This window comes from Hyla sarda, chromosome 1 (assembly GCF_029499605.1).
Source record: "Hyla sarda isolate aHylSar1 chromosome 1, aHylSar1.hap1, whole genome shotgun sequence".
Taxonomy (NCBI): Eukaryota; Metazoa; Chordata; class Amphibia; order Anura; family Hylidae; genus Hyla; species Hyla sarda.
In genome coordinates, this window is record NC_079189.1 from 81,808,515 (window position 1) to 81,822,681 (window position 14,167).

Here is a 14,167-nt window from a genome sequence, read left to right on the forward strand (position 1 = left end):
GAGCAGACTTTTATCTAGGATGTTGTCCTCAGGTTCCCAGGATCTCTCTTCAGGACCACAACCCTCCCAGTCCACTAAAAAAAAAGTTTTCCCTCTGACCTTTTTAGAGGCTAAGATCTCTTTGACAGAGAAGATGTCCGAGGAGCCGGAAACAGGAGTGGGAGGAACAGATTTGGGAGAAAAACGGTTGAGGATGAGTGGTTTAAGAAGAGAGACGTGAAAGGCATTAGGGATACGAAGAGAAGGAGGAAGAAGAAGTTTGTAAGAGACAGGATTAATTTGACACAAAATTTTGAAAGGACCAAGATAGCGTGGTCCCAACTTGTAGCTAGGGACACGGAAGCGGACATATTTAGCGGAGAGCCATACCTTGTCTCCAGGGGAAAAAACGGGAGGAGCTCTTCTTTTCTTATCCGCGAACTTCTTCATGCGTGATGAAGCCTGTAAGAGAGAATTTTGGGTCTCTCTCCATATAATGGAAAGGTCACGAGAAATTTCATCCACAGCGGGCAGACCAGAGGGCAAGGGGGTAGGGAGGGGGGGAAGAGGGTGACGGCCGTACACCACGAAAAATGGGGATTTGGAGGAAGATTCAGAGACTCTGAAGTTATACGAGAATTCGGCCCATGGAAGGAGATCTGCCCAGTCATCCTGGCGGGAGGAAACAAAATGTCGCAAATAATCACCCAAGACTTGGTTAATTCTTTCTACTTGTCCATTGGACTGGGGATGATATGCAGAAGAAAAATTTAATTTAATCTTGAGTTGTTTACAGAGAGCCCTCCAGAATTTAGACACGAATTGGACGCCTCTATCCGAGACGATCTGCGTAGGCAACCCGTGAAGACGAAAAATGTGTACAAAAAATTGTTTAGCCAACTGAGGCGCTGAAGGAAGACCAGGAAGAGGGATGAAATGTGCCATTTTGGAGAATCGATCAACGACCACCCAAATAACAGTGTTGCCACGGGAAGGGGGTAAATCAGTAATAAAATCCATACCAATCAGAGACCAAGGCTGTTCGGGGACAGGCAGGGGATGAAGAAAACCAGCGGGCTTCTGGCGAGGAGTCTTATCCCGGGCACAGATAGTGCAGGCTCGCACAAAGTCCACAACATCCGTCTCCAGAGTCGGCCACCAATAGAAGCGGGAGATGAGTTGCACAGATTTCTTGATGCCCACATGACCGGCGAGATGGGAGGAGTGACCCCATTTGAGGATTCCGAGGCGTTGGCGTGGAGAAACAAAGGTCTTTCCTGGAGGAGTTTGCCTGATGGAGGCTGGAGAAGTGGAGATCAGGCAGTCAGGTGGAATGATGTGTTGCGGAGAGAGTTCAACTTCTGAGGCATCCGAGGAACGAGAGAGAGCATCGGCCCTAATGTTCTTATCGGCAGGACGAAAGTGAATCTCAAAATTAAATCGGGCAAAGAACAGAGACCACCGGGCCTGGCGAGGATTCAGCCGTTGGGCAGACTGGAGGTAGGAGAGGTTCTTGTGGTCGGTGTAAATAATAACTGGAAATCTTGATCCCTCCAGCAGATGCCTCCATTCCTCAAGTGCTAATTTAATGGCTAGAAGCTCTCGATCCCCGATGGAGTAGTTCCTCTCCGCCGGAGAGAAGGTCCTAGAAAAAAACCCACAAGTGACAGCATGCCCGGAAGAATTTTTTTGTAAAAGAACAGCTCCAGCTCCCACTGAGGAGGCATCAACCTCCAATAGGAAGGGTTTGGAAGGGTCAGGTCTGGAGAGCACGGGAGCCGAAGAAAAGGCAGACTTGAGTCGTTTAAAGGCGTCTTCCGCTTGAGGAGGCCAAGACTTGGGATCGGCATTTTTTTTGGTTAAAGCCACGATAGGAGCCACAACGGTAGAAAAATGTGGAATAAATTGCCTGTAATAATTGGCGAACCCCAAAAAGCGTTGGATAGCACGGAGTCCGGAGGGGCGTGGCCAATCTAAGACGGCAGAGAGTTTGTCTGGATCCATTTGTAGTCCCTGGCCAGAGACCAAATATCCTAGAAAAGGAAGAGATTGGCATTCAAACAGACATTTCTCAATTTTGGCATAGAGTTGATTGTCACGAAGTCTCTGAAGAACCATACGGACATGCTGGCGGTGTTCTTCTAGATTGGCAGAAAAAATTAGGATATCGTCCAGATATACAACAACACAGGAGTATAACAGATCACGAAAAATTTCATTAACAAAGTCTTGGAAGACAGCAGGGGCGTTGCACAGGCCAAAGGGCATGACCAGATACTCAAAGTGTCCATCTCTGGTGTTAAACGCCGTTTTCCACTCATCCCCCTCTCTGATGCGGATGAGGTTATAGGCGCCTCTTAAGTCCAATTTAGTAAAGATGTGGGCACCTTGGAGGCGATCAAAGAGTTCAGAGATGAGGGGTAGGGGGTAGCGGTTCTTAACCGTGATTTTATTAAGACCGCGGTAGTCAATGCAAGGACGTAGGGAGCCATCTTTTTTGGACACAAAGAAAAATCCGGCTCCGGCAGGAGAGGAGGATTTACGGATAAAGCCCTTTTTTAAATTTTCCTGGACATACTCAGACATGGCAAGAGTCTCTGGGGCAGAGAGAGGATAAATTCTGCCCCGGGGTGGAGTAGTGCCCGGGAGGAGGTCGATAGGGCAATCATAAGGCCTGTGAGGAGGTAGAGTCTCAGCTTGTTTTTTGCAGAAAACATCCGCGAAGTCCATATAGGCCTTAGGGAGACCGGTTACTGAGGGAACCACAGAGTCACGGCAAGGGTTACTGGGAACCGGTCTTAGACAGTCCTTGGAACAAGAGGGCCCCCAACTCTTGATCTCCCCAGTGGACCAATCCAGGGTTGGGGAATGAAGTTGAAGCCAGGGAAGTCCAAGGATAATTTCCGAGGTGCAATTGGGGAGGACCAAAAGTTCAATCCTCTCGTGATGAGATCCGATGCTCATTAGAAGGGGCTCCGTGCGGAAGCGTATGGTACAGTCCAATCTTTCATTGTTTACACAATTGATGTAAAGGGGTCTGGCGAGACTGGTCACTGGGATGTTGAACCTGTTGACGAGAGAGGCCAAAATAAAATTTCCTGCAGATCCAGAGTCCAAGAAGGCCACAGTAGAGAAGGAGAAGGCAGAGGCAGACATCCGCACAGGCACAGTAAGACGTGGAGAAGCAGAGTAGACATCAAGGACTGTCTCACCTTTGTGCGGAGTCAGCGGACGTCTTTCCAGGCGGGGAGGACGGATAGGACAATCCCTCAGGAAGTGTTCGGTACTAGCACAGTACAGGCAGAGGTTCTCCATGCGGCGTCGTGTCCTCTCTTGAGGTGTCAGGCGAGACCGGTCGACCTGCATAGCCTCCACGGCGGGAGGCACAGGAACAGATTGCAGGGGACCAGAGGAGAGAGGAGCCGAGGAGAAGAAACGCCTCGTGCGAACAGAGTCCATATCTTGGCGGAGCTCCTGACGCCTTTCGGAAAAACGCATGTCAATGCGAGTGGCTAGGTGAATAAGTTCATGTAGATTAGCAGGAATTTCTAGTGCGGCCAGAACATCTTTAATGTTGCTGGATAGGCCTTTTTTAAAGGTCGCGCAGAGGGCCTCATTATTCCAGGATAATTCTGAAGCAAGAGTACGGAATTGTACGGCATACTCGCCAACGGAAGAATTACCCTGGGCCAGGTTCAACAGGGCAGTCTCAGCAGAAGAGGCTCGGGCAGGTTCCTCAAAGACACTTCGGATTTCCGAGAAGAAGGAGTGTACAGAGGCAGTGACGGGGTCATTGCGGTCCCAGAGCGGTGTGGCCCATGACAGGGCTTTTCCGGACAGAAGGCTGACTACGAAAGCCACCTTAGACCTTTCTGTGGGAAACAGGTCCGACATCATCTCCAGATGCAGGGAACATTGGGAAAGAAAGCCACGGCAAAACTTAGAGTCCCCATCAAATTTATCCGGCAAGGATAGGCGTAGCCCAGGAGCGGCCACTCGCTGCGGAGGAGGTGCAGGAGCTGGCGGAGGAGATGACTGCTGAAGCTGTGGTAGTAACTGTTGTAGCATAACGGTCAGTTGAGACAGCTGTTGGCCTTGTTGCGCTATCTGTTGTGACTGCTGGGCGACCACCGTGGTGAGGTCAGCGAGAACTGGCAGAGGAACTTCAGCGGGATCCATGGCCGGATCTACTGTCACGATGCCGGCCGGCAGGTAGTGGATCCTCTGTGCCAGAGAGGGATTGGCGTGGACCGTGCTAGTGGATCGGTTCTAAGTCACTACTGGTTTTCACCAGAGCCCGCCGCAAAGCGGGATGGTCTTGCTGCGGCGGTAGTGACCAGGTCGTATCCACTAGCAACGGCTCACCTCTCTGGCTGCTGAAGATAGGCGCGGTACAAGGGAGTAGACAGAAGCAAGGTCGGACGTAGCAGAAGGTCGGGGCAGGCAGCAAGGATCGTAGTCAGGGGCAACGGCAGGAGGTCTGGAACACAGGCTAGGAACACACAAGGAACGCTTTCACTGGCACAATGGCAACAAGATCCGGCAGGGAAGTGCAGGGGAAGTGAGGTGATATAGGGAAGTGCACAGGTGAAGACACTAATTGGAATCACTGCGCCAATCAGCGGCGCAGTGGCCCTTTAAATCGCAAAGACCCAGCGCGCGCGCGCCCTAGGGAGCGGGGCCGCGCGCGCCGGGACAGGACCGAGGGAGAGCGAGTCAGGTACGGGAGCCGGGGTGCGCATCGCGAGCGGGCGCTACCCGCATCGCGAATCGCATCCCGGCTGGAAGCAGAATCGCAGCGCCCCGGGTCAGTGGATCTGACCGGAGCGCTGCAGCAGAGAGAGTGTAGCGAGCGCTCCGGGGAGGAGCGGGGACCCGGAGCGCTCGGCGTAACAGCTAGATGGCAGTGTCCTTAGTGATTCAGGGTTGTAAGGGGGGGGAGAGGTTCATATTGACATCTCTGGTTGATCGGATTTTTGCATAATTTATATCATACTAAATTTTGACTTTTAGTAGAGACTTTTTTATAAGATCATAAGGTATTTAGAGGCCAATAAATAACAACAAATACATTATGAAATATTTAATATAAGTTTAGTATAGCATAATAGTCTGAGAAAATGTATTTCCATTATCACCTTAGCTTAATGAATCCTATTTTTTAAGTCATCTATAACCAGAATTATCCATTTCCTATTCTAAACTAATCCATTTATTCTTATGTTTTTAGGTCAGCTCATGGCTTCAGGAAGATATGGGACCAGAGTCAAATCCTGTCGTCATTGTAAGATTTCTTGGATCCACAGAAATGAGCTCTGACTTGAGCGATATGCTTCAAAGCCTGTGTGAGCAGCTAGCTCTGAATTACAGATGTTTACTGCAGAGCATTCCTAAAAAGATCGTAGATCTGCGAGAGCTCTTTTTAAACTTGCTGAATGAGTCTTCTTTTCATAAGCCCCTGGTTCTCGTGTTAGACAGCCTTGAACAACTTACAGATAGTGATGACGCCAGGAAACTTTGGTGGCTTCCCATTCATCTTCCACGCACAGTTCGTATTGTTTTGTCAACACTGCCAAACAAGCATGGAATTCTCCAAAAACTAAGGTGCCTTATAAATAACGAGGACAACTACATAGAACTTATTCCACGAGATAGGAAAATGTGCAGCCAAATACTTAAACATCAGCTATTGAGAGTTAAAAGGAAAGTAACATCAGGTCAGCAAATCTATGTCAATGAAGCATTTTCTAGGTGTACTCTACCAATGTTTGTAAACCTGACATTCAGAGAGGTCAGAAATTGGAGGTCTCATAAGGATGTTGATGAATCAACCCTCTGTGTGACAGTCCATGAGAACATAGAGCAGTTATTCTGTTCTCTGGAAAACAAATGTGGTCTGAGGTTGGTCTCAAGAGCACTCGGTTATATAACAATGGCTAAAACAGGACTCAGCGAGGTGGAACTGGAAGACATTTTGGCTCTTGATAATAATGTCATGAATGAGTTACTAACAAATGGGAAAACATTGAATCCATTAAGGATACCATATACAATCATTGCACAAATTAAAGAAGATCTGGCAGGATATTTGATTGAACGACACATAAGAAATTGTACTCTTTTGGTTTGGTCCAATAGACATCTTCACGTGATCGCCCAAAAGTTGTATCTCAGCAATGAGGAGGACTTGCAAGAAATGCATGTCAATATGGCAGAGTACTTTCTCGGTACATGGTCGGGAGGCAGGAAAAAGCCATTCTACAATGATCATAACTATTTTGAGAACTGCATTCCGAATGAACACAGGGGCATACGCAACGATGAAATACACTACAATGATGAAAATGAGTTTGACAGGCAGGCTCCTGAGCAGCCATGGGCATTTCAGTGTAATCCTTTACAGCCTGATATTTTCTTTGTAAATCACAGGAAAATGACAGAACTACTACATCATTTAACAAGATGTGGTATGGCAGATGAAATAATGTCTGGGATTACAATGAACTTCAGCTGGCTCTATACAATGATTAAAATTGGACAATTTGATAGGGCTTTAAGTGACATTGAAATAGCATATAATTACTCACAAGATAAAGAGCTGAAATTCCTCGCCAGTACTCTTCAAAGCATAAAAAACAAGATTCTGAAAAATCCAGGGTCACTCTCTGCTGAACTGCAGCAAATATTACTTCCAGTTGTGAGTTCTTTGCCTAAGTTCAGAAATCTTCTTGTGGAATGTGACAAAGATGGACCTAAATACTGTTCGATTGTCCCACTGCACTCTTCGATGGACGTGTCCTACACCCCAGAAAGGCTTTCTCTGTCGTCTAGCTCATTGCATGTTACAGAGGTCCTTCCTACGTATAGCCCAAATATAATCATTTCCGCACTTGAGAACGGCACAATCAGTACTTGGGATGTTGAATCGAGACAACTTTTAAGACAAATAACCACCACTCAGTTTGTCATTATGGGAATGAAGCTTACAGCCGATGAAAAATACCTTGTTGTGTCCACAGCAAAAAACACCCTGTTAATCTATGACAATTTAAACTCTTGCCTTCTGTCCGAAGTAGAAGTTAAAGGTTCTAAAAGTGTAGGAGGTGGGCCAAACCTAATCAATGGCTTCACACTATCTCATACACATGCACTAGCCTGGTTGGAAGCAAATAAAAATGTTAATGTTATAGATTTGCTTTATGGGTGGCCTCTTTATAATTTTCATTGTTGGTATGAAGTAACATGCATCCAGTGTTCCTCAGATGGGCAATATGCATTTTGTGGCCAATACCTCAATACCACAACGATATTTCACTTAGGCACTGGCGAGAAGTTATCAACTGTAACTTCTGAATTTTCTGGTGGCTTTGTGAAATATATCCTTGTTCTTGATATTACTCAAGAAGTGGCGATGATTGACAACGAAGGGAGCCTATCAGTTTGGAATATAGAGGAAATAACCAATCCGCAGCTGACGGAAGAGTTCGATTGTACAAAGGGAGACAGTGACGTTATAAGCACTGAGCTGTCTGAAGACCAAAGTGCACTTTTAATCTGTAAGGCATTAAGCATTGAACTTCTGGACACACATATGTGGAAAGTTTCTGAAAAGTTTAGGGCAAAACGCAATGAACGCTTTATATCAGCTGTGCTCTCCCGAAGCTGTGACTGTATTATTGCTTCCATGGAAAATACCTCATCTATTTTTGTTTGGAGAAGAGACACTGGGCAGTGTATGGCAAGTTTACAAGAGATCTCAGGGAATATAGTAAAATTAGTGAAATCGAGCCATCATAACTTACTTTTGTCCCTGTCTATCAGTGGAGTACTTTCCATCTGGGACACTGACATTTTAAGTGCAATGTCCAATATTGACAAGACTGGGAGAGCCGTGCATACAGTATTATTGTCTGGGAGAGGGGATTACATATACTCCATTGATGGATCTGAATATGTTCAAAAATGGAATTTTAACACAGGCTGCATTGAATCATCCTTTAAGCATGAAGGTATTGTGGAAAATGGTGTACTTACAACCACCGGAGAACTAATGGTCACTTCAGATGACAAATGTAACCAATATGTTTGGCATACCGGCACCGGGGAAAACCTCTTCCGGATTAGTGGTCAAAGAATATCGGAACTGTTAATAACACATAATGATCAATTCATAGTGTCTTTATGTGAGCAAAATGCATCCAGAGTATGGAGGCTTGCAACAGGCCATAAAGTATGTAATATCTTAGCTGCCTTAAAAAATGCACTTATAACTACTGCAAATACATTTTTGATTGGAATGACCAAGAACAAACTTTTGGCTGTAAGCCTATGGACAGGAAGCATAACAAAAAAATACTGCTGTGACGATGGATCAACAATCATCAACTTTAAGTTAATTCCTGACTGTCCAGAGTTTGTTGTATTCATGACATCCACTGAGACAGTGAGCATCTGGAGCCTTGCTGAGGAAGCCATCTGCAGAAGAGTCCAGTTGCCATGTAACTTCTTAAAAAATCTTAATGATTTTGAAATCTCTCCAAATGGGAAACTTGGTATTATTACTCATGGAGATGAAAAATTCAATGTCTTAGATCTTCACACTGGAAAACTCAGAGTGGTGCATGCATCAGGGTTAATATGGAAGCAGAATCTGTCTTGTGATGGACGTTACCTTGTCTACATTTGCTTCCAAAATGGGGAAGATGATGAAGACAATTCTGTCTCAAGTTTAATAGTGATGAGACTTGCAGATGGCAAAAGTATCGGTGCTTGTACTTTGTATAAACCGCCAACCTTTCTTGCACTCTCACAAAGGCACCTCAATATTGTTGTAGGGTTTGATGATGGAAGCATTGGCACTTACACTGTGGTGGACAGGGTAGATGCAACATTAAAAATTAAAATCGCCACTTCCAATAGCCGTCAGATTTTCACTAACAAAACACGCTTAAATAGGCCAAAATGCAATAACTACATCTTTAAAATGGCACCCGACTGCTTGTGGAGGGAATCCACCGAAGTGTTTGCAAGAGATAGCCCTATCACAGTTTCTGAATGTGGCGAAGGAACAGAGTCAACACCCCCTAAAAAACATAACTTTTGCTATGAGAAAATGTGTTCTGCCATTGACTGCAGGGGGCAGAGCTTTGCCGCCAACAACTAAGGCCACCAAATGATTGATCAAAAATGTTTACAAATCTGCCCCATTGTTCTTTATAGTGTCCTTTGGTGGATACAATATGTCACATTTCAGTAATGATGAAAGCATCACTAAAAGTATAGCAGAATTATATCCAGCACGTAGCTAATGCTCTGCTATGCAGAATTCCCTATATGACCATTGCTAAAAGACTTGAGGTATAAAAGAAGGAAACTTACTGCCCTTGTCATCTCCTGCGTGTAAGAAAAAACTAACAAAATACATCAAGGTTCTTGCCTTGTGAGCAGATTACGGTGTTTGTCCTAACTGCGTTCATATATCTTGTTCTAGAATAGAAGCAGTAATTCATCGAACTTTGGGCTATTCTCTTTTTCCTATTCATATTTATTTTATTAAAAAAATTAAAAGAAACATTACATTGGTTGCTATTGGCAGCTATATGGGGGAGATTTATCAAAACCTGTGCAAAGGAAAAGTTGCCCATAGCAACCAATCAGATTGCTTCTTTCATTTTGTATAGGCCTTGTTAAAAATGAAAGAAGCGAGCTGATTGGTTGCTATGGGCAACTGTGCAAATTTTCCTCTGGACAGGTTTAATTAATCTCCCCCATAGAAAAAAAAATCAGCTAATATCTCATGACCTAATCTGCTAATGAAATTACATACAATGCCTCAAAATAACAGACAGTTTTTTTTAAACCATATATACACATATACAGTATTTATATACCGCTCTACAAAAAAATAGCTAAACCCCAAGAAAATTAAAGAGACACATGTACTTATGAAGACTGTATGTATGAAACAGATACAGATAATGAACCTCACAGATTAAAGTCAGAAAAAGTTAATGTTTTGTAACTACAAATTTAAGGTGTCATAAAATGTAGCTTTTAAAGATATATAAAAAAAAATAAAAACACCAAAATACAAAAAGTGAATTCACCAAAAAGTGAGATAACAAAATAATTCTATAAAATGTTCCCAAATAAGGGGCACAAATATAGCCAGTAGCTCTATAAATCCAAGGAAAAATGCTTTTATGCAAGGAAACCATAAGCAACAAGCACTTGGCCATTTCTATAGACGCATACTATACCTCCATGTGACTCCACATTTACACACTGAATGCTCCAACTTATGCTCTTTACGAGAGGTACCATTCTCTTTGAAGCATTGCTTTTAGAGAATATATCTGACCATGGTTGTATACAATGTATAGTAGTATCTGACATCCCTATAGTTTGACCCAATTTTGAGTTTTTGGTACCGTTTGGTATTGCTGGAGCAGAAAAAGGCAATTGTCATGAATGGCGACATCCCAAACCTTATCTAAATCCCCTATGTTAATGTTCATAAAAATAGGTGTTTAGAAATTGTTTGGAAATAATTAATCTGTGTAGTAATAACCAAAGCAAAGAAAATAAAAACTTAAAGTCATATTCCAGAAGTCAACATTAACAAGTGTACAGGGTGCCATTCTAAGACAAAATCTGTACTCACCTGCCCCCAATCCCCCACCAGTGCCATTCCAACTGAGGAAGGTCAGCATTTTTTCTTCTCCACCCTGACTCGCAAAATGTTCCCACTTAGCCGAACTTGGGATGAGCAGGACAGAGAAGAGGAAATGCTGAAAGCAGGGGACCAGCACTGTCAAAGTGACACCAGAATGGGATCGGGGGAATATGAAGTTTATGTTAGAATTGCAACCTGGGCACTTTAAATTTATAATTTATCTACTGGAATGTTGCTTTGAGTTTTAAATAAATGTCATTGAAATAAAAATTTTAAAAAAAGTTAATGAATTGCAGTCAAGAAGAAATGAAAAAAGACGATACACTGGTTCTATTATTACTAGTACCTGCATTGTTGAAGACATAGAGATTAAATGAGAACTATACATACAGATCATACACTATACATACAGATACACTATACATACAGATCATAAACATGTAATGTTTCTAAGTTTATAAATGTATATTTACTCCTTAGAGGAATAGGTATTCTAAAGTGTAATAACAAAAATTCACCCTTTAATAACAATGGCTTCTGTCAGCAAGCTGATTTTGACTGATTTGTTATTACATGTTTTTTTAAACACATCAATGTATCAAGGTATGATAAGACCTTAGGTTCTTTAGGCTCTGCTCATAAAACGTAATGGATGCCCATGTGTATATTGAGCATCACAAATATATGCCATTGAGCCAAGCTGTCTTAGGCATTCATACAAGCCATAAAAATGGAGCACCATAGGCATAATAATGTAAGGCTAAGGATAAATGCAAAAGAAATTTGCAGCAAAAGAAAATGTACAAAAATGCTAAATGTAACCTATGCTGGCTCTATGGCCAATACTAACGTTAATGCAAAAAATTTATCTGACCTGACATTTAATACTTGCAATCAACTAAATCCAGGGCACATATTTCCTAATAAGTACAATATAAAAGCCAACACAAGTTTATAATTTGCAAGACAACTATTTATAAACAATTATTTATAAAGGAAAACTGTCATCTGTGTCACCCGCACTAACCTCTTGGTACAGATGTTCAAAAGCAAAGAAGCACAGAAGGTGGCACTCACCATTCAGGATGTCTTTATTCACCATTCGGGAACCGGACACAGGTAACAGGCGGGGAGTGGGGTGGAGGACGGGGCTGCCGGAATAAATTGTTTTGTGCGCCTTGCGCACTTCCTCTAGCTGGATCTTGGTGCAGATGTGTTGTGCCGGTGACACTGATGATAACCATACTTACCAATCCCTGATCTCTGGTCCCGTTGTCTCGCTATCTTTCTACGTATCTTGGGGCACAGGCAAAGCCTCCTGACATAACCGCTACCATTTTTCTGCTTGGTACTGCTGCAAGCAGGCCTGGAGAAACAGCAGCAGTGACATCATGAAGCTCCACCCATGCCCCAAGCTGGAACTAAACATATAGAGCAAGATAGTGGGAAAATAAGACCATAGATCAGGGACAGGTAAGTATGGTTATCATCAGTGTCACCTGCACTACACATCTGTACCAACAGGTTAGTGCAGGTGATACTGATGACAATTTTCCTCTAATAAAAAATAAATGAAGGAAATTATATCTGATATTTATAAACACAGAAATTACTTGGGGATGTTTACTTGCTGTTTTATGGTTATCCAGGGCCTTAAGGAGCCCATATACATTATACTAAAGCACAGGATATCTCAAAATAAGGCGAAACAAAACAGCTGCAAATTATTAATACAGCCATATAGCATCAAAAAATTGGCTATAATTAGCAGTCACAGTGCTCCTCCGCCTGTCTGATTGACAGTCAAGGAGCAGTGCTGTGCTGGTCACGTGTCCTGGCTGCAGTCTGAGATTTCCGACTCATGCCAGGCCTGCATGAGTCCAAAATCTATGCAGCCGGGAAATGTAGGGAGACACCTAGTGGTGACTTTTTCAAACGGTTAATACAGTTATAAATAAACTTTTTTTTCCCCATTACATTCAATTAGGAAGTTGTTTGCCATACATTAATACACCATATATTAAAAGTTTTTTTGATGACAGGTACTCTTTAATACTAGAATATTGTGTCCTGGCTGAGGATTGCAGGTCTCAATGGAGTTTGGCAGACAAAGGGTGATCTGGATTGGATGTGTGTATAACTATCTCTGGTGGTCTTGGGCAAGAGAAAGGGTTAAACAAAAATCTGTAGTGGCCAAGGACACTTGATGGGTTAATATCGGCATCTGTGGTAGTATTGGCCAGAGAGTGGGTTAATATTTGCAGCTCTGGTGTTGTATGGAAATTATTAAAGTTATTGACATTATCTCAATAGGTCTGGTGCACAAAAGGGTCTATTCATTCAAGTAACTCTGGAGGTGTAGGGCAGCAAAGCAGGGTTATTACCTGTATCCTTGGTGGTAGACACAAGGTTAAAGGGGTTCTCTGGGGGAAAAATTATTTATGTTATATGCCTCACTGTGCCCTCAAAGTAAAAAAAAAAAAAAAAAAAAAAACAGCACTCTTACCATCCTGCTCCACCACTGTGGTTGTGGTTCTCTTCTTTCTCCTTCCAATTGGGGTGTTTTTATGCTGGCAGGAACTGTTCTCTTAGCACAGTGATTGGTTGAGTGTACAAGAAACGTCATTGAAAGGAGGAAGAAGATGACCACAGCAGGGACCAGAAGACTTGACAACAGCAGTCAGTAAGACATGAGAGGAGCAGTATGATGTGCCATCGATGGCCATGGGTCTCATATTATGCTGCTTCATAGAGCCCCCTACTGTCTGTGCCAGCCCCTGGGATCGTGTATGGAACATTAAGGTGGGAAATTTATTACAATCTGTGCCAAGCCAAGGTGTAAATGGAGGTGAAATAGTAGTTAAAATCTATAGCTCCAAGCTGGCTTAGATTTCTAAAGCTGCTGCACAGGCGGCCTCACATGTGCTTGGATTTATCAAGATGTCAGTAAGTTAGTGGTTGTAGTATTTTCCCAGGTGGAACGTGCACTGTTTTACATTTACCCAGTCATTTGGGATTCTAATGTTATAAGGGTTATTCAGGAAGAAAACATTTTTTTATTTTATTTTATTTATTTATTTATTTATTTTTCAAAAAGAGCACCACACATGTTTTTGGATTATTTGTGGTATTACAACTTGGCTCCATTCATTGCATTGAAACTCAGCTGTAATACCACCCGCAACCTAAGGACGGGTGTGGTGCTGGTTTTGTTTTGCTTTTTTGTAGTGGTGACCTGCTTCTTTTGACTGCACTGAAGATTTTCTGGTGAGATGAACCTCCAGTTTTAATGGGGGTACGGTATAATAAAAATTGGTGGTCCCAACCTCTTCTAATTTATTAGCACTAAATGAGCAATGAACATTATTGATCTATATAAAATAGGAATAATGATAGAACAAAGAAAATACTAAAATTATTCATAAATCAAAGGCTTTTTAATCTTATGACTGTCTATTTTCTGTCTTTCTATCCAAGAGTAAGTAAGAGAAATATAAAATGTTAAGGAGCTTT

General features: G+C 42.9%; 1 protein-coding gene across 8 annotated transcripts in view; it reads left to right on the plus strand.

Moving 5' to 3' along the window:
* NWD2 (NACHT and WD repeat domain containing 2) overlaps positions 1 to 13,742 on the plus strand; it is a 328,260-nt gene extending 314,518 nt beyond the window's left edge. For all 8 annotated transcript variants that reach the window (XM_056556307.1, XM_056556317.1, XM_056556298.1 and 5 more), the window contains one exon: positions 5,210 to 13,742. In XM_056556307.1, the coding sequence (XP_056412282.1) occupies positions 5,210 to 9,142 (3,933 nt within the window). In that variant the 3' untranslated portion in view covers positions 9,143 to 13,742. The remainder of the gene's footprint in view (positions 1 to 5,209) is intronic.
* The last annotated feature ends 425 nt before the right edge of the window (positions 13,743 to 14,167 follow it).